This window comes from Lynx canadensis, chromosome F2 (genome assembly GCF_007474595.2).
Source record: "Lynx canadensis isolate LIC74 chromosome F2, mLynCan4.pri.v2, whole genome shotgun sequence".
NCBI lineage: Eukaryota > Metazoa > Chordata > Mammalia > Carnivora > Felidae > Lynx > Lynx canadensis.
Genome location: NC_044320.2, coordinates 11,384,387 through 11,404,810, shown reverse-complemented (window position 1 = coordinate 11,404,810; position 20,424 = coordinate 11,384,387). Strand labels below are relative to the sequence as shown.

The window sequence follows — 20,424 nt, the reverse complement described above, 5'->3', positions numbered from 1 at the left end:
AACAGCATACCAGGGTTCTGAAAGAACTGTCTTTAGAATTAAAGAAAATCAATTCAATTAAGATTTAACAGCCCCTGCTTTGCCACTCAGGGGCTGTATAATTTTGAGCCAGTCTTTTCTTTTCTCTGGACCTGTTTTCCTCCCCTCAAAAATGAATGGTTTACTCTCAATGATTCCTAAGTTCTCTCCAGATTTAAAGTGTACAGTCCTAAGGCTCTAAATAAAATATAATCCCTCAATATCATGGATAATATACAACCCCCAAGTGCACACAAAGATGGGAGCAACATGAGAAAATATTTTATAAATACTGCCAACCTTCTTCAACCCTCCTGTTTTTTTTCTGTAACAGCAGTCACCTCCTAAGAGAATTTGTACTATGTTTATTGTCTCTCTCCACGAAACAGGTGGAAACTTCCAGGAAAGCAGGGAATTATGTCTGGTTTGTTCACTGATGTATCTACCCCCAGCCATTACAACAATGCCTGGCACAGAGTAGAAGCTCAATTAACATTTGCTGATTGAAAATTTGTGAACATTCTGGGGCACCTGGGTGGCTCAGTCGATTGGACGTCCGACTATGGCTCAGGTCACGCTCTCACGGTCCGTGGGTTCGAGCCCCGCGTTGGGCTCTGTGCTGACAGCTCAGAGCCTGGAGCCTGCTTCAGATTATGTGTCTCCCTCTCACTTTGCTCCTCCCCACTCATTTTCTCTTTCTCTCTCTCTCTCTCTTTCTATCTCTCAAACATGAATAAACATTAAAAAAATTTTTTTAAATAAAGAAAATTTGTGAACATCCTAAAAGAGCAAAGTACAAAACTGTATATATAACAGAATGCCATTAATATACAATACGCACCCCTATGGGAAACTGGCAGATAGGATCAGAGAGGTTAAAACAGGATGAGGGAATAGGGATGAAATTTTTTTAAGTTTCCCTCAATGTTTTGAACAATTTTGTTTTAAAAGACAGCATTCAACAAAGCATGTAGACAGAAGAAAGATGTAGAGAAATAGATGAAGTGACCAAGGGGTGTGCCTCTGACAGAGAGCAGTAAGGAAGGGCAGGAATATGGAAACAGAATCACAGGGGCAGAAAGAAAACTAGGTAAGAAGATGCAGAAAAGAAAAGCCCATTTATCTTGGACTTTTAATTACAAGCTAGCATCTCTTATTTTTATTTTTTTTTTAATTTTTTAATGTTTATTTATTTTTGAGAGAGAGAGAGAGAGAGAGCATACAAGCAGGGGGACAGAGAGAGAGGGAGTCACAGAATCCGAAGCAGACTCCAGGCTGCGAGCTGTCAGCACAGAGCCCGACATGGGGCTCGAACGCACCAACCATGAGATCATGACCTGAGCCGAAGTCCGATGCCCAGTCGACTGAGCCATCCAAGTGCCCCTACAAGCTAGTATCTCTTAAACTTTCCCCAAGTTGATAGAATTTCCCCATCAATTCCCTCAATCGATGGAAGCTTTGGTGAATTTGAGCACAAAGGTGCACTTGGGGCTGTTACGTGTTAACGTTTTGTTTGTTTTCAGAAACAGAACAGAGCATGATCAGGGGAGCAAGCAACATACAAGTGCCAAAGAAATGATATAGACATATGGCCTGGAGAATTTAAAGTAAAGAATACTTCCTTTGGCTTTGGGGAGTTAGAGGAGAAGAGTCAAGAAGTTGTTCTCGGAAGGCCTGGTGTCCTGAATTGTACCAACTCACAGGGACCTTAGTGCTGTTTGTGGCCTCGATCTTGAACCTTTCACCCTTGCATTTGATCACACATTACAGAGGAAAAGGGATGGAGTCTGAGAATCTGAAGCAGGCTCTGCACTGTATAGCAAAGAGCCAGATATGGGGCTCGAACTCATGAACCATGAGATCATGACCTGAGCTGACGTCGGATGTTTAACCGACTGACCCACCGAGGCACCCCCATCACAGATTACTCTTAATGCCTCCAGCCTCCCCACCTGCTTTCCTGAGCTCCTCATCATGTCCATACATTTGAACTTTGAGCAAACTGGGTCAGATGCCCCACTATGAATGATCAGGACCCTGTGCTTCTCCTTTATAGCGCATACATAATTGCAATCGCATGGTGATTTGTGTACTTCCTTAAACGCTGGGAGCCCCACAAGGGCAGAGACCAGGCTGTGTTGTCACCACTGTAACCCCAGTGCTAGCACAGAGCTCGTGCAAACAGGTGCAGCTGGTCACAGAGATGGCATTGGTCCAGCATTAACCTAGTCCCAGGGCCTTACCCCAACTCCAAAATCCCAACATGGACACAACCCTAAAATCAGTAAATCAGATAAGCAACCCAAGGAGGTGAGATGTAAACTCTCCCCAACGTAGCCACAATGATTAGGTCACTAGCTGTGGAACCAACCGGTTGCAAGATAGACCTTTAGAAAGAACAATGGGGATGTCAAACACGAGCTAACAGTGTGAAAAAAGTTTTGAGTTTTGAGGCTACAGAAGAAAAGACATTGCATAAGATTCAAAAAAACAAACAAACACAACACCTTTGCAAAAGAGAACCAGTATGGTCCAAGTTATGAAGCAGCTTAACTGGTTCGGCTAGCTTCTTCTCTAAAATCATGGTGCTGGGGCGCCTGGGTGGTTAAGTGTCCAACTTCAGCTCAGGTCATGATCCCGCGGTTCGTGGGTTTGAGCCCCGCATCAGGCTCTGTGCAGACAGCTCAGAGTCTGGAGCCAGCATGCTTTGGATTCTGTGTCTCCCCCTCTCTCTGTCCCTCCCCTGCTCACACTCTGTCTCTCTAAAAAATAAACATTTACAAAATAAAAAAAATAAAACCCTGGTGCTGATTTCATTGTAGAATACACGTTTAATGAGAAAGCATCTCTCTTTCAGCTTTGACGCACAAAGGTAGAGAGAAGAATGGTTGTTCTTGTCCAGGCCCCGGTCTTATCTAAACCCACAGCCCCAGAGAAAATGTCTGCCGTATCCATTTCAGCATGTACTTAGCATTTTTATTTAATAGGCCACTTGCATTAATGAGTACTTGATGAATCACCTAATTTTAAACATGTAGGGAACCTTGAAATTCACCTTCAATCCAACATTTACACTTAAGAAAAACCAACAGCCCAAGAGAGACTCAGAGGCGTCTCACAGGTACACAATCCCAAGGCCTGGACTCAGGGAGAGTCAGAGAACTGCTGAGTTCATGTCCAAGGGTTGGATCACTGAGGCGTCAACAGAGACCTGTAAAAAAATCTCTACTTAATCAGCAGTGTATATTTGGTGCGGTGTCTGGTGTGATCTTTCGGGGGAAAGGAGGTCAATTAAAGCATCATGCTTTCTTGGCCCCTCATTACACACAAATCTCTTCCAAAGTCAAAAAGAAAAATTAATAGACATGTACCAAATGATAAAGAAACAAGTGGAAATGCAGGTTGTCTGGGACTTCTCAATCACCCATAGGAGTGGAGAATGGCTTCTTTCTTGGTAGTAATACTAAGCTAGTTATAGAGTTCCTACAGTTATTATTTTCTGCTGTTGTGCCTTTGTCTGTGCTGTTCTCTGTGCTATGAACACCGTTCCAGACACTACCATACCTCTCGGACAAACTCCTATCTACCCACCAAGACTGCAGTCAGGCATCTCTGGATGCTGGATGAGCATCTCACCATCACTAAGTTCCTGTTATTACCTTACAGTAACACACGGCCCTACTGATGCCTGACAATCCTTCGAGGAAGTGTCAAGATTAGCAAATGGTATGAGGTTTGTAGAGCACCGTGTATCCCATTGAGGAAAGCACTACAAACACACAAGGTAATGTTTTATTAATCTACTTAACCTGATTTCCTTGAAACACAGAGAGTGATTTTGATGGATGAATCAACCAACCCAAGATTAATAGCTTGGTTTACTATGCTCATTTCTCTTTCCAAGCCACAAACCAAAATAAACTCACTCTCAATTTATAACTTTGCAAAACGTGCTCTCGCGTATCGACTCCTGAATCCACTGTGGTTATTAAAAGCATGGTTGCATCCAGCAGGACGGGCCAGGTCACGCTGTGGTAACAAACAGCCCCGGGGTCTCGGCCCACAGTGGTCATTCTGGGATCGACAGGATGAGACCAGCAATTCCATCTTTCTGGACTATACCTGACAATCTGGATTGAGCAGCTCTGTGGCTGACATCAGTTTAACAGATACGATCTCCTCTCTTCCTTCTCCAACCACCTACAGAGCTGTCTTGCAGGGCTGCAGTGTGGATTAGATGTGACAGTGTTTGCTATTTACCCAGGATACTGCCCAGCAGACAAGCAGCAGTCAGTTAACGATAATAATAGCTAGTATCAATATCATTGCCATTATCCCTATTCCTCTCCAAATAATAATCGTGATGTTATTATTAAAATTCTCACATGGTTCTTGAAACTGTCTGCACACTGGAATCACCCAGAGAGTTTAAAATCTATTAATGCTGTGTCCCACTCCCAGAGTCGGTAAATTAATTCATTTAGACTATGTCCTGAGGGCTTTGGAATTTTATCTTATCTTATCTTATCTTATCTTATCTTATCTTATCTTATCTTATCTTATCCTATGTCACTGAGAGAAAGAGAGAGCATGCAACTGGGAGAGGGGCAGAGAGAGAGGGAGACAGACAGAATCCCAAGCAGACTCCATGCTGTCAGTGCAGAGCCTGTTGTGTGGCTCAAACTCACAAACCATGAGATCATGACCTGAGCCAAAGTTGGACACTTAACTGACTGAGCCACTCAGCCACCCCTGGGCTTTGGAATTTTAAAAGATCCCCAGGTGATTCTAATGTACAGACAAGTTTGAGAACCACTGTCCTACAGGCACCCATGTTCATATCTATTCTTACATATATTTGCATGTGCATGCATTCACACAGGTGCATATACAAGCTGGCCAGGTTCCACGAATCCTATGTGGTGGTCACATCAGTCAGGATGAGTTAGGTTATGCTGTGTAACAAAGAGGCCCTAAATACCAGTCCCAGTGACAACCACGGTAGTCACCCTCTACAGTCAACAAGGTGAGCCCAGCAATCCCACCTGACAGCTAAGCCTATGCATCTACCCTCACGTCTTTCCTGTTTCCTCTTTTTACTTCATACTTTTTCTAAGGTCCAGTTTAACAAGTTTGCCAGGCCCAGCGTAAATCAGAAGCAAAAAAATATACTGGCATGGACAGACTGTTCAGAGGAGGACCACTGAAGACTATGCAATGGAGACTATGCTTCATTCATCTATCCCCAGGCCCTGAAACATGGTAGACAACCTAATATAAATCCATTATTATCCATAATAGCCTGGAAAAAAAAAAATGGAAAGCAGACACAAGAACTCAAAAAGCACAGCTGCTAAGCTGAAAGTCTTATATGTCAACTTGGCACTGACCACCATTTTGATTTCCCCATTTTTGTTAATTTCCCTCAGGATGAAACTATATCCAGTGGGATGGAAGTGAGGTCAGGAGATCTGTGAACAGACCAGTGTTCTTTCAGTGGGCAACAAAGTGCACAACACTCATGGTAGGTTCAGGGAGCAGTAAGAACAGGTCATTTGGGGGCACCTGGGTGGCTCAGTCAGTTGAGCAGCCGGAAGACTTTGGCTCAGGTCATGATCCCACGGTTCGTGAATTCGAGCCCCACATCGAGCTCCCTGCTGTCAGCACAGAGCCCGCCTCAGATTATCTGTCCCCCTTTTCCTCTCTGCCCCTCCCCTACTCGCTCACGAGCGCGCGCGCTCTCTCCCTCTCTCTCTCAAAAGTAAACTGAAAAAAAAAAAAAGGAACACAGACATTTTGCCAGCAGCACACACACGAGTTATGGTAAACCATCTCCTGCTCTGCTGGATGTTCTGTCTCTGCAGAGTCTGGAGAAAACCAAAAAACCCAGTTCATATGCCCTTGTTTTGGGGACAGTTTAAGAATCACACTGGCTTTACATAAACTCTTCATCAAAACAAATGTATTCTGTATTTTGAATACATGAGTTCTCTCGAGCCCAGGGGAAAGAAGCATTGTATAGGATTACATAATAGTTACCCTACTACTTTAAAACCAAGTGGACGCCTCAGGCAGCCAAGTCAGAAGGAGAGAGAAATCATGTTTGTAAAATTATCTGAACGCAACCATCTCTTCTGATGCATTGGAGTTGACAATGGTTCTGCTCTTCTCAGAAGCTCTTTCAATTATAGGTTGCTTATCTGGACCTGGGAGAGTTTTCCTCCCATCTAGAGTTAGTTAAGGAAAAGAAAAAAAAAAAAAAAAGCAGGCAGAATTCCGCTAATAAAAGCCTGAAATGAAAAGTGGTAACTACTCCCAAGGCCCTGCTTATTGTAGAGGAGTCATTAGACAAACCTTTGTAGGGTCCCTGTTAACGATCTATTTGCTCTGCAACCGTCACAAGAAGGAGAAGTAGGGAATGTGGGATGCACAGCCTCAAAACACCTCGCTCTCTTAGACGTGTGGCTGTTGGCAAGCAACTTAACCTCTCTGAACTTGTTTGCTCATCTGTGAAACGGAAATACCTACTCGACAGGGACAGTATAAGAACTAACTGAGGAAAACGTATAAAGTGCCTAGCGTTCAAAAAATGTAGTAAATGCCTTTCCTCTGATCACTGCCAAAGTCTCAGAGTGCTCACTACAATGCGGAGCTTTTTAAGAGAAAGGCCTTTTCTTTCTTTTTTTTTTTTTTAAGAGAAGGGACCTTGCTGTTCCTCCTACGCGCCCACATCCTACACACTGCCCCCCTTAAGAGACTGTAGTTGCCTCTTCAACATCATTTCTTCCCACCAAGCAGCATCCTTCAGTCATTCGGTCCTCATTCCCAGTTCCAGGGATGGGGCCTGACTGATCTAAGGCAATCAATGTTATCCTATTTCCTCTGCCGCCATGATGGTTTGAGATGGATCATCCTCAGATGATGACCCAACCAGAAGGGAGCTCAGAAATTTTGTGCTATGGCCCTGGGGAGAGATGGCAGCTCTCCCTCCCGTGGATGTGATCAAACAAATACGTGGGCTGAGAAGTACCAGCAGCCAGACCACCACGTTAGACAGCTCTGCTCTGCACTTCCTGGAGCACACCTATTTTTCCTGAGGTCTGCTGGCGTTGGAACAATACAGAAGCCCTGCTGGCAACCCTCTCGCTACTATGAAGGGAGTCAACCTGAGCACAAAGCCAACAGACACAAGGGCAGAGCCCAGAGGATCACAAAGAAATGAAGCCAGAGCCCTGATCAAAGCGTACCCGAAACCTATCCCACTTCTTCACCTTTTGGTTATGTGAACCACTCAACTGCTCCCATCAATTATCCAGTTTGAACTAGGCTTTCTGTCCCTTACAACTCAAAGCACCCTAACTGACACATCCTCATGCATGGCTGAATGAATCACCGAGCAAGAGATTATGCAGAAACATCATCGGTCTTCCCAAGATTTAACTCAGATTTCAAGTTTCCTGGGAGCAAGAGCCCTCACTGGTCTTGGTCAGCCAGCATCCCAGGCTTAAGAGAGTTTCTGGACACAGGCCCTCAATAAATACTTTTTTAAATAGGTGAATGGAATGAAACTAACAATATCACCCGGAATTTCAGAACCTTTTAAAACCCTACACTCCAGGGGCGCCTGGGTGGCGCAGTCGGTTAAGCGTCCGACTTCAGCCAGGTCACGATCTCGCGGTCGGTGAGTTCGAGCCCCGCGTCAGGCTCTGGGCTGATGGCTCAGAGCCTGGAGCCTGTTTCCGATTCTGTGTCTCCCTCTCTCTCTGCCCCTCCCCCGTTCATGCTCTGTCTCTCTCTGTCCCAAAAATAAATAAAAAACGTTGAAAAAAAAAAAATTTAAAACCCTACACTCCAGATGGATCTGGATCAGAGGAACGTGATGAGGGAGCTGAGAGCCATCAGTAAGGCCTGAGCTCAAATCACAGATCCAGCTGGACGTCAGCGTCCTCCCCTGCCAAATGAGCATATTAATACCTACCTTCCTGGGCAAGGAGAGCCAGGCAAACACACCCAAGGTTGCATTCCAGAAATATGTATGTGCCTCTTTCTTTTGGCTAACACTGTTTCATATCGTGAGTTCCAGTCTGAGGTTCATCACGTGGACACAATGTGGGCCAAACCGCAGATCACCCAGCAGAGCCAGGCCTGGGAGGGCGAGGACAGGTAATGTGTACCCCGAGCCTCCCACCCCTCAACATACTGCCATTCCCTTCAGGAAAGGGAGCTTGGGCAGAGGGCATATATCAACAAGGCCTTCCGGCTGCGACGCTTCCTCTTTGCTTTGCTGGTAGCTTCCTGACAGAAGCTGGGGACTGGGACCAGAGCAATCGGCAGTCCCTGCGCATCCCTAGCTGCTGCTGACCTAACCATTCACTGATGAGGTGGAGCTCAGCTACACGGTCAGCTGCAGGAGGGTAGGGGCCTTGCCTCGTTCACCGGTACAGCCCCAGCACCCAGAAAGCACTCAGTGAAAGTCACCTGAGCACATGGGTGGAGTGAGTGGATGCACAAAGTGACGAAAGCAGGATTCTCAGAAGAGAACAGTAGTAAAGCCCTATTAGTGCTCAGACTGCTGATTATGAAGCTGGCAAACCCAACGCCCAGAAATGAGAGGCTGGCACCTGGGGACTCAATTCTGGCCCTAGGACTCCCGTGCCTAGGTCTGAGCCACAGATCCCTTCTCTGACAAATAACCATTATCAAGATTAAATAAGAATTTTTTTAATCTTTATTATTTTTGAGAGAGAGATAGAGAGTGAGCAGGGGAGAGTCGGGGGGGGCGGGCACAGAATTGGAAGCAGGCTTCAGGCTCTGAGCTGTCAGCACAGAGCCCCAGGCGAGGCTCGAACTCAAGAACCACGAGATCATGACCTGAGCTGAAGTCAGACGCTTAACCAACTGAACCACCCAGTGGCTCACAATTTTTTTTTTAAATGCAGCTACAAGAGGGAGAAAGGTTGACAGAATATATAGCAAGATTTTAATAACAATTAGCTTTTGATGACAAGATTATGGGAGGACATTTATTTTTCGCTTTTGTGTAAATTTTCAGATTTTCTATAGCGAACATAAATAGACTGTCCAGTAACAATAAAGTGAACATAAAAGAGGGGAGACGCCGATCCAAGCAACTAGCCCCAGTGCCTTAGACATAAAGCAAGGACCCAGCAAAGGTTCCATTTTTAGGAATGCCCTTCACACATCTGGAAACAGCTCTCATATGTCTCCTATTTCTTAAGTATTTCAGCTAATTTACTGTCACCCTTACAGGACTTGATTTCAAGGCTCTCTTTTATCCTTCCTTCTCTGCAAAGGCTCCATCTGTTAAAACCCCACTCTGGGTATTGTATAAACCAGCTCACAGAATCAGCAGCACGCTCCCGTTTGCTCATTCATCTGTTAATTCATTCACTGAGTAAACACCCCTTAAAAACCTACTCTATTGGACATCCTTGCTCTTACTTACCCACCCCGCCCCCATTCACACACGGTTCCCAGATTTTCCTGGGGAACACCCACCTCCCCTCACCTCAGTCCCTGTGCTCTGGGGGGTGCAGACCCTAACCTCAGCTCCTTCAGGGGGCGGGCACCCGATCCAGGATGGCCAATCAGAGCATCGTATTCTCTTAAGCCACAGGGATTGGTTCCCGAGGGGCATGTTGCCCAGATAAGACCAATCAGAAACAGAGACTCAATTCGGGGACTTTTCTTTAACCGTTGAAAACGTGACCTTTTTATTCCCTTCTGCCAGAACTGCTGAGAGCCGTCTTGCCACCACAATCGAGAAAGAAACGGTAGGTGATGCTGAGGGTTGCAGAAAAACTGTGTAAGCCTTAGCAACACCGTTGAAACCTCCATGCGTTAATTTCCATCCCTAGACTTTTCAAGGACATAAATCCCCTTTCTGGGGAAGCCGGTTCAAGTCAGGGTCCTGCTTTGAGGTCCAAAGAGTCCTGACTGATGAAATCCGAAGGGCTGTGACATAGGCTGCACGCTGGCTATGCACAGAGGAAGCGAGATGATCCATGCCACCTTTCCTGGCACTCAGTGCGATGTGGAGACAGCTACAAACAGCTACAATTATTTAAAGCCGGTAAGATAATTGCTTTAATTAAGTACGACATGGAACAAGAGGAGCATGGGGGGGGGCGGGGCGGGGGAGAGCCAGGAAAGGCCTCCGACAAGAAAGAGCATTTAAACGTACACTGCATCTGCATTCAGGCAGCAGAGATAGAATTACTATTTGGGGAGTCAAGAGAACACGGCTGATACACATCCAGCTCCCAGTAAACGAAACCCACTACAACCCACGTGACACACGGGGCAGTGATACTTAAAGCACTTAAGGGCACTCTCTGAACAAGCCCACAACACAGCATCTCGAGAGACGGCAAAGTGCCAATGTCCAACAGCCCTCACTGGCAAGAATTTCATCTGAATGTTACAGACGATGTCACCCTCTTAAATAACTCTCAGGTCAGTTTTTGTGATTTGGATGCTATGCTACACAACGTTCAGTTTTCACTCCAGCCCTCTTGCCTGTTTGGATTACTGTTGATCAAATCGCACAACATTGTAACAACAGCCCTCTGGAGATGAATAACCTGTTTACCACATTTGTTACTAAATGATAAGGGAGAGGGAAGAGAGCACGTGTCTGGTTCCCTAAAACACTGCATGATGGGTTGGGTTAGAAATATGGCCGCAGGGAACAACACTGGCAACAATAAAAGAACCTCTGGGAACATCTGTTTTGCTAAGAAAGGCCTTGAAGGCCAGTCTTCGTAAGGGAGCAAAGCCAGTGTCCCTCAGACCTCTGACAATGTGTACATAACACAAGTTGGGAAGATACTTAATGAATCAGAAAAGGATACCGCAAACAAATTCTCCCAGGTCTTTGCTGTTTCTAAACACATCAGCAATTCATTTGGTCCACAAATACAGCTCCAAGTTTCCAGGGCAAAGAGTCCTACAGATGGAAAAATTAACACTGACAAAAACTTCCGTGTGGTCTCAAGAGAGGTGCTAGGGTCGAGTGGCAGGAGGGCGAAAGGCTTGAGAACCCTTCCAGGTAGCCTGGATTTCTCGGAAGCAGCTGGGTCACCTCTGCTCTAAAAACACTTGAAAGAGTGCTGTTGACTTTGCACAAAGACTTCACTTCCCTTCTCCTGAAAATTCGACTATGACTATGATCACAAGTTCAAGTTCACTGGGCAACTGCTAGGATCCAGGCAGAGCCTACAAACAGGGAGACCCAGGCGTACCGGCTCGAGAGGACTGAGCCTGAAACCAGAAGTACCTGCCGTTCGGCATATGCTCAGTAAACACTGGGAATTAGCGACCCTGAGAAGACCACTGATCTCTTCTAAAAATGAGAGGGGCTTTTATGTTGAAAGCTCCCAAAGAGAAGTTTTGGTTAACTAGTTTGTTTTTTAACACAAAAAATAATATATGCTCATGCTTAAACATTCAACAAAAAAAAAAAAAAAAAAATAGAGGCACCTGGGTGGCTCTGCTGGTTGAGTGTCTGACTCTTGATTTTGGCTCAGGTCATAATCTCAGAGTTGTGAGATCGAGTCCTGAGTCAGGCTCTACCCTGAGTGTGGAGCCTGTTTAGGATTAGGATTCTCCTTCTCTCTCTCTCTCTCTCTCTCTCTGCCCCCCCTCTAAAACATTTTTAAAACGTTTTAAAAATTTAAAAAAAAGAATTCAGAAAATAGAAAAGATACACAACAAGACATCTTCCATCTGCCCTAGAGCACAATCCAGTAGCCTCTTCCCCCAAGAGGTGAACAGTATTCCCCACAACCACCTCCTTCTTGGTATCTGCCAGTAATAACCGATGCATAATCAAGCACATGAGGTATGTGGACTTACTTGTATCTCCTACTTTTTCCCCCCACACATGGTGGGAACATACCACATACACTTTTCTGCATTTGTCTTTTCTTTTTTTAACTTAAGATTGTATCCTTGGAGGGGCGCCTGGGTGGTTTAGTTGGTTAAGCCTCTGACTCTTGACTGTAGCTCACTTTTGATCTCACGGTTTGTGGGATCAAGTCCCACATTGGGCTCTGCACTGCCTGCTTAGTATTCTATCTCTCCCTCTCTCTGCCCCTCCCACTCGTATTCTCTCTCTCTCTCTCTCTCTCTCTCTCTCTCTCTCAAAATAAGTAAATAAACTTTAAAAAAAAAAAAAGAGAGAATGTATCCTGGAGATCACAGCTTTTTAGCACACATGACCTTCTATTTTAAACAGTGGCCAAGTATCCCACTGTAAGAACATACCGTAACTGATTGAATCAATCCCCTGCCAGCATACATTTCAGCTGCTTCCTCGATCTTGCTTTTATTATAAACAACGCTGCAATGCACGTACATTACATATATCTTCACATACCCCATGGATGACTATAGGAAAGATACGACAGATAGGATAAAATCTTGGAAGTAAAATCGCAGGGCCAAGCACTCAGAAAACGCAGATAGTGCCATATTGCCCTTACTGTCACTGTCCCCAACTGTGTGGTAAGTATGCCCATTTCTCCACCCATACTCACAAAACGTTGTTTTGTGTTTTTAAATACAAGGGAAGAAAGAGCACCAGAGCTCTAGTCTTGTCCCCCTGGCTCTCCCTGCCCCTGTGATATCACACATGACATTACTACTTCCTGTAAGTCCCACCCATGATGCACAACCCAGAAATCCCAGTGTAAAAACAGAATGCACATCAGAGCCACTGGGGTGCTGAAGCCAGCTCACACCAGCTCAGGAGAGCTGAGTGGACACCTTTCTTCCCGATTCTGGGTTCAGGGACATCAGGCTTGTAGCTTGAAACTGGACATGGGAAGCATCTGTACCATAGAAATCAGCAAATGCTACAAAGCAAGGCTTCTTTTTTACCACCCCCCCCCCAGAGGGACCTTGGTCACACATATCACACATCAATGCACACCTACAGTGGAAACTGTGCCTCAGCCATCTCTCTTTGAATACTGCCACCAGCAAGAGGGCCACAGATTCTTGTGACTTAGTCACAAATTCTTGGAACCTAAGGACTGGAGAAGATCTGAAGGGATATCTAATAGTCGTGTCTCTTTTGTCATTATGTCTTTGAATACTGCCTTTCCCCAGCCCATCTGTCTAGGCATAAGCAACATCCTCCTAGTTCCTCTTCTATGCCTCCTTACCATTCTTGTGTATTCGCATCTCATTATTGTTTAGTGCTTATTTTTGAGGACAGTCTACAGTGTGACAATTACACACATGAATTAACTAACCAATTAATACTTTTTAAAAAGGCTCTCGGGGCGCCTGGGTGGCGCAGTCGGTTAAGCGTCCGACTTCAGCCAGGTCACGATCTCGCGGTCCGTGAGTTCGAGCCCCGCGTCAGGCTCTGGGCTGATGGCTCAGAGCCTGGAGCCTGTTTCCGATTCTGTGTCTCCCTCTCTCTCTGCCCCTCCCCCGTTCATGCTCTGTCTCTCTCTGTCCCAAAAAAAAAAAAAAAAAAAAAAAAAAAGGCTCTCAAGTGCTCAGTTTCACAATGGACCCAAGTCTCATTTCTAGACCTACTGTGACATTTCAACCTTAACACCCAGATTCCATGGCCTGCTCCTGGGCACAAAACCCCACAAGCTGTCCTGACTTCAGCCCACGTATCCAATCGACTTAATTTTCTCTCTTCATCTCTGACACTAAAGGGCTTCCCTTTCTGATGAGCTCCCCTAGGTACAAGTCTTACATTTTAGTCCACTCTGTGTTCATATCACGAAAGACACAAATCAGCATAAGTCCCCCATGCTGGCAGAGTGTGCTGGGTCTCCGAGTGTAACATAACCGCCCACCCGTGCTTGAGTTCTGTGCACATTACAGTGGCAGCTTACTCAAGGGTAAGCTTCCAAAGTCAGCACGGATATGAACACCGGAAGCAGTCAACATTCTCCTTGAAAAGCCCGTAATAAGGCTTCACAATGGACACTGACAAACCGTCTCCCAACACAGGTCCAACACAGGCGGTGTCCCTTCAGCACTGGATTTGGTGTCTTGGGTTGAGCCCCAGAAAGAAACAGCTAGCTTGGATTTCAGAGCTGTGTTGTAGGATAATTAAAATCTATAAATACAAGACACACCCTTGATGGCATAGATGCTCATACTCCAAAAAGCCACAGGAACAAAGAGTGACAGAAGGAACAGCAGATCTGTGTCTCATTCACACTCACTCCAAGAGAGAGACGCCTGTTGGGTGGAATGACAGGATCACCCACGCTATTTAAAGTGTTATTTTTATCTGTACTTTGTTTTTGTTGAGCAAGTATATTTGGATCTGGATAAGTGTGAAGCAGTAATCTATGACAGGATGTATCCAGGACTTTTGTAAGTCAGAACAGTGGTTAGCCCTGGGGCAGGACTCACTGTGAAGGGGCATGAGAGAATGTCCTGGAGAGATAAAAATCTTGAATGCCCTGTCTAGGTGGGGCCAAGATGGGGTGACATATTAAGAATTCATAAAGGGGCATCTGGCTGGCTCAGTGGGTAGAGCACATGAGTCTTTATCTTGGGTTTTTAAGTTCGAGCCCCACACTGGGTGTAGAGATTATTTAAAAATAAAATCTCCGGGGAGGGGGCTCCTCAGTAGCTCAGTTGGTTAAGCCTCTGACTCTTGATTTTGGCTCAGGTCATTATGTCACAGTTTGTGGGTTCGGGTCCCATGTCAGGCTCTGCAGGGCTCTCTCCCCCATCTCTCTCGGTACCTCGCCCACTCGCTCACTCACTCTCTCTCTCTCTCAAAAATAAAATAAATAAGCTTTAAAAAAATAAAATAAAACCTTGGGGCACTTGGCTGGCTCAGTCAGTTGATCTTGGGGTTGGGAATTTGAGCCCCACGTTGGAAATAGAGATTACTTAAAGATAAAATCTTTTTTAAAAATCCTAAAAATCTTAAAGTGCCTGGGTGGCTCAGTCGGTTAAGTGTCCAACTCTTGATTTCAGCTCAGGTTATGATCTCACGATTCCTGAAATTAAGCCCTACATCAGGCTCTGTGCTCACAGCATGAAGCCTGCTTGGGATTCTCTCTCTCCCTCTCTCTCTGCCCCTCCCCTGCTGGCACATGCACACGTGCCCTGTCTCCCTCAAAACAAATAAACATTTTTTTAAAAATCTTTAAAAAAAATAGATTTGTACATTTTACAGTGTGTAAGTTATACCTCAATTCAAATAAAAGTTACAGGCGTACATGAGAGACTACTCCACGACAGCTTGCCACCTGATCTCTATTCGACAGCTAAAGCTCTCTAGGGGCCACCCAGCCGAACACAGGGTAGTAAGGACACCAGGAAGACAAGGGACAGAAGAGGCAGAAAAGGGAGTGACTGGCGGGGATAGCGGGTACCCAGGCTCACCAAGTTCATTTCTTTTCTTCTTTCTTTCCTTTTTTTTTTTTTTTTAAGTTTATTTTCTTTATTTTGAGAGAGACAGAGAGAGTGCAAGCGGGGTAGGGGCAGAGAAAGAGAGAGAATCTTAAGCAGGCTCTGCGCTACCAGCTCAGAGCCCACGAGGGGCTTGAACTCATGAAACTGTGAGATTATGACCTGAGCTGAAATCAAGAGCCGGACATTTAACCAACTGAGCCACCCAGGCGCCCCAAGCTGGTTTTCCATGAGGGGCCTGCCAACAGTTAAGTGCATTGGCTCTCCAGCCAGACTACTTGGATGCGAAAACTGGCTCCACCCCTGCCGTGGGCTGTCTGTGTCCCCACCAAATGTATGTGTCGAAACCTAACCTCCAAAAGGACAGCATTAGGGGGCAGGGCCTTCAGGAGTGATTAGGTCCTGTGGAGGGAGCCCTCATGAATGGAATCAGCGCCCTGATAAAAGAGACCCCAGGGAGCTCCCTCACCATTTCTGCCATGTGAGTTTACAGCAAAAGAATGGCCATCTGTGAATGAAAGTGGGCCTTCACCAGACACCGAATCTGCCAGCACCTTGATCTTGGACTTGTCAGCCTCCAGAAGTGGGAGAATTAAATTTCTGTTGTTTAATGCCCCCCAGTCTGTGGTATTCTGCTACAGGAGCCCAAATGGACTAAGACGACCCTTGCTACTGGAGTGAACTTGGGCAAGTTACTTCTCTTCTTTGATCCTCAAGTTTCTTTTGAAATTTAAACAAGATAATTCAAAGCTTTTGGCACAGCGTCTGCCATTCAACAGCATTCAATAACTGTCAACTATTACTCCTGTTACTGACGACAAGAGGCTGAGAGCATCTTCTTTCCTCCAAAGTTCTTTTTTAAATTATTTTTTTAAGCTTTATTTATCTATTTTGAGAGAGAGAGCAAGGGAGGGGCAGAGAGAGAGAGAATCCCAAGCAGGCTCTACACCATCAGCACAGAACCTGACGCGGGGCTCGGTCCCACAAACCGTGAGATCGTGACCTGAGCCGAAACCAAGAGCAGGACGCTTCACCCGCTGAGCCACCCAGGCGCCCCCTGTCTCCAAAATTCTTATTTAAATTAAAATTTTAAATAAATAAATAAAAATAAATTAATAATTTCACCTGATAACCTTGTAGGGTCTCAATAAATATTCGTGGAGTGAACAAAAGAAAGCACATGGATTCTAATTTCAACAGAGCAGCAGGTTCTTATTTCTACTAAACTGAAATCCATGTCCTGGCCTAATACTTCCATCCACTTTAATTTTTCTTCACAGCAAAGTGGTCAAGAGCACAAGCTTGGAAGCAGATGGCCACGGTCACATCCAGCTGTTACTTACCAACTTGGTAACCTTGAACGTGTTGCTCAAATTCCAGGCCTCAGTGTCGTCTCCTGTAAAACAGAGTGACAGCAAGGATTAAGCACGCGACAAGAGACCTGAGCACAAGGTGAGCCCCCAGTAAATCCTAGACACTATTATTCTTTCCCATACTACAGACACTGTGAGAGAATAACCCCTCTCAATTCCATTTCTTCAGACCATCAGGGTTTACAGAGTATGTCTCACAAATATTTTTCTCATTTAATGTTCAAAATAGTGGTATGTATTACAAATAAAGAAATGGATGTTCAGAGAAGTTAAGTAACTTGCTGACGGTTACACAGCAAAGAGCAAAGACCCAAACCAAAATCCTATGACCAAGGGATAGTTTGGCTAGACTGTGTGGTCCTGGGGATAGAGGGTGGGGCCAGGCTGTCCTTTTCAAATTCAGAATTCCAAGTTAAAGGATGCTGGAAGTCTGAGTTACAACAGGAGTATTTGGGTCCCAGCAAAATGCTCAGCTCAACTTGAGATTGAACTGGTCTGAATCATTCTATCCCTGAATCACTTTCTGTTTTAGGTTTCTTCACGGCTGAGGAAAGAAAACAAACTTATATAGAACACCAACCCCATCACCCTCAGCATCTCTTACAGCAGCAAAAACTTATGAATCAAAGGGAGTTTTCATAAAACCAAAGTCAAACAATATCCCATGGAACACAGTCGCCAGCGTTTAGCGTGCGGGTCAGAGCACGGTCTGCCGCGTCTAGACATTCTCATTATTGCACGGAAGAGATACAAACTGCCTTTCTCTGGCCTTTATTTTGATTAAATCTTTAGCTGCCTTAGTGTTTTCTCTTTGCTTTTCGGCGGGTGATGAATTACAGGAAGCTGATCCACTGGCCTCACTTTACTCACAAAAGGTCTGGAGGCTGAGCCCAATTGTGGTAGGAGAACACTACCGGCTGATCATGTCAGCCACCTGTGCTCTCCTGCCATCTCTCCTCTTGTCCCCCCCACCTCCCCCCCCACACACACACACAGGTTTCTTGTCCCTGTGGCATGAGTATGGTTTAAAATCCCTTTTATTTCTTTATTTTTTAATTTTATTTTTGTAAGTAACCTCTACACCCAACGCAGGGCTCAAACTCATGACCCCTGAGATCAAGAGTAGCCTGCTCCACTGACTGAGCCAGCAAGGTACCCTTAAAATCCCCCTTGTTTTAAATTTATTTTTGAGAGACAGAGCACAAACATTGGAGGGGCAGAAAGAGAGGGAGACACAGAATCCGAAGCAGGCTCCAGGCTCTGAGCCGTCGGCACAGAGCCCAATGCGGGGCTCAAACCCACGAACTGTGAGATCATGACCTGAACCGAAGTCAGACACCCAACCAACTGAGCTACCCAGGCGCCCCTAAAATCCCCTGTTAAATCATGATTACAGAATTGCTTGGTGGCCAAAGAAACAGGAGATTTAATTTAAGAACCACATAAGCATACTCACAAGCTCTGTCCTTGTACAACACGCCCATGCCCTTCAGGGCCTCACATGCACACACACACTCACACCCCTCATCTACAGTTCTCCTGACTCCTCTCGTATGTCTTCCAGTTACATAAAGGACTTTTTTCTCTTTCTTCCAAGTTTTTTTGACCAGATTTACAAAACAGAAAATGGAAATAAGTTGTTCACTTGGGAAAATTTTTAGGGCCTTGGGAAAATCCCAGAAATCGGAAAAAAAGGGGCACTAACTCACTCTCACAAAACCCTTTTTTTAAGAACACAAAGAGTAAGTTGACCGTTACATCACCTAGAGACAAAATCCAGGAGACAGTATAAAGGTCCCCAGAAGGAAAGTGGTCGTCTCCAAACAAGGGTGACTTTTTTTCACTTCCATGATTCGGAGCAGAGAGAACCTGGACTATGGCTCTAGAAACCAGATCTGGCCTTGTCTCCTCTTTAGACTCACACTATGAGGCTCCAGTCCCTTCTCAGTCTCTCAAAGCTGTGTGACTTTCGGCAAGGCAATGAACCTCCCTGAGCTCCTGTAGCCTCTGCTGTAAAATGAGAATACTCATTCTTTCAAGAACTAGCTACTGAGCACCTATGATGGGCCAAGCATGTGACCATGTGGCAAGGAGTTAATTCCAGGAATTAAATCTTCCCAGCCAGCCAGGAGCTCTCCTAGATTAGCGGGGCAATTACAGGCAGACAAGCAATTACAATGGAGTATGAAAAAGTGTTACAACAGTGGTGGGTATAGTGTTGGGCAATCATAGAAAAGGGTATTTAACTCAGCAGGGGATGGGAAGTGTTGGGTATAAGAAAGGCTTCCCCAAGGAGGTGATATCTAAGCTGAAAACAAAAAGACAAGTTAGACTTTGCCCAGCCCAGATAGGAGGGGATCCAAGCAGAATTGACCGCACATGCAGGTGCCTGGGTGGCTCAGTAGGTTAAGCGCCCTACTTCGACTCGGGTCATGACCTCGCAGTCTGTGAATTTGAGCCCAGCGACGGGCTCTGTACTGACAGCTGAGAGCCTGGGGCCTGCTTCGGATTCTGTCTCTCCCTCTCTCTGCCCCTTCCCCATTCACACTCTGTGTGTGTGTCTCTCTCTCTGTCAAAAAAAAAAAAAAAAAAAAAAAAAAAGAATCACAGCATATGCAAAGGCCCGCAGGCTAACTTGCTGGTTCCTTGCTTGTTCACGTGGTCAAGGACAAGAGACAGGAAGAGAAGATGTAGGATATACAGACCTGGATATGCAGGCAGGTGGGCTTGCCAAGGTAACTTCCCTGGACTAGGTAACCTCCTGAGGTCCCTCTGTCCCCTAAGGGCTGGTTCTGTGGTTTTCTGAGACCTCAGGTCCTCCTGCCCTGAGAGCCCTTTCATCAGCATGCAGGAGCCCCTGGGTCCACTCCAGGGCACGAAGGAAGTCCCAACCACCCAACGTGGGCCCTCCTCCTTCCTCTTTCTTTTCCCCTCAGGAGGGGCTGGACAGAGTGATTCAAAGAGGAAACTGTCTTTTATTTGTCATTTGTTTCTAAAAATAAAAAAAAAAAAAAAAACATCCAGAGCTCACACATACAGTCTGTCTTCCCACCGACCCCCTTTTCCCACCCAGCCCCTGAGCTAGCTGAAGAAATGCTGGAATTACCTGTGTCTCTGCCTCCTTCAGGTCATTTTAAGCTACCTGAGGGCTAACACTGAGTTTGGTCACCCTGTTAGTCCCAGCACCTGGGATTCTGCCTGATGCATAGTAGGTCCTCAAAAATGCATACAGGACTGAACTGATTTTCTCTTTCTGCAAATGAACACACATCGAGATGCCCCCTCTCCCCCAGCAGCTCTGGGGCCAGGCTAGAAGACCTACAGACCCCAAGGGGCCACCTCGACACTTTCCCCCACTACTCTACAGACGAATCTGGGGGCTGAGTGAAGCCCCACCTGGACACTGACGATCCCCTCGTTATACCAGTGAAGAATCCCAGGTCCAAAAGAGTGACTGACTTGCCCAAGTCTTAGCAAATGCAACATAATATTTTTAAAAGGCCACAAGATTATTTTTAAAATTTTTTTTTGATGTTTATTTATTTTTGAGACAGACAGAGACAGAATGTGGGTGGGTTAGGGGGCAGAGAGAGAGGGAGGCACAGAA

At 45.6% G+C, this 20,424-nt stretch overlaps 1 protein-coding gene across 3 annotated transcripts in view; it reads right to left on the bottom strand.

Moving 5' to 3' along the window:
• CYRIB (CYFIP related Rac1 interactor B) overlaps window positions 1-20,424 on the bottom strand; it is a 138,142-nt gene that overhangs the window by 88,552 nt on the left and 29,166 nt on the right. For 2 of the 3 annotated variants that reach the window (XM_030303818.1, XM_030303819.1), the window contains one exon: window positions 16,788-16,840. In XM_030303818.1, the coding sequence (XP_030159678.1) occupies window positions 16,788-16,840 (53 nt within the window). Of the gene's footprint in view, window positions 1-16,787; window positions 16,841-19,522; window positions 19,680-20,424 lie in introns of those variants that run through there. The other variant, XM_030303817.1, reaches the window with a different exon arrangement.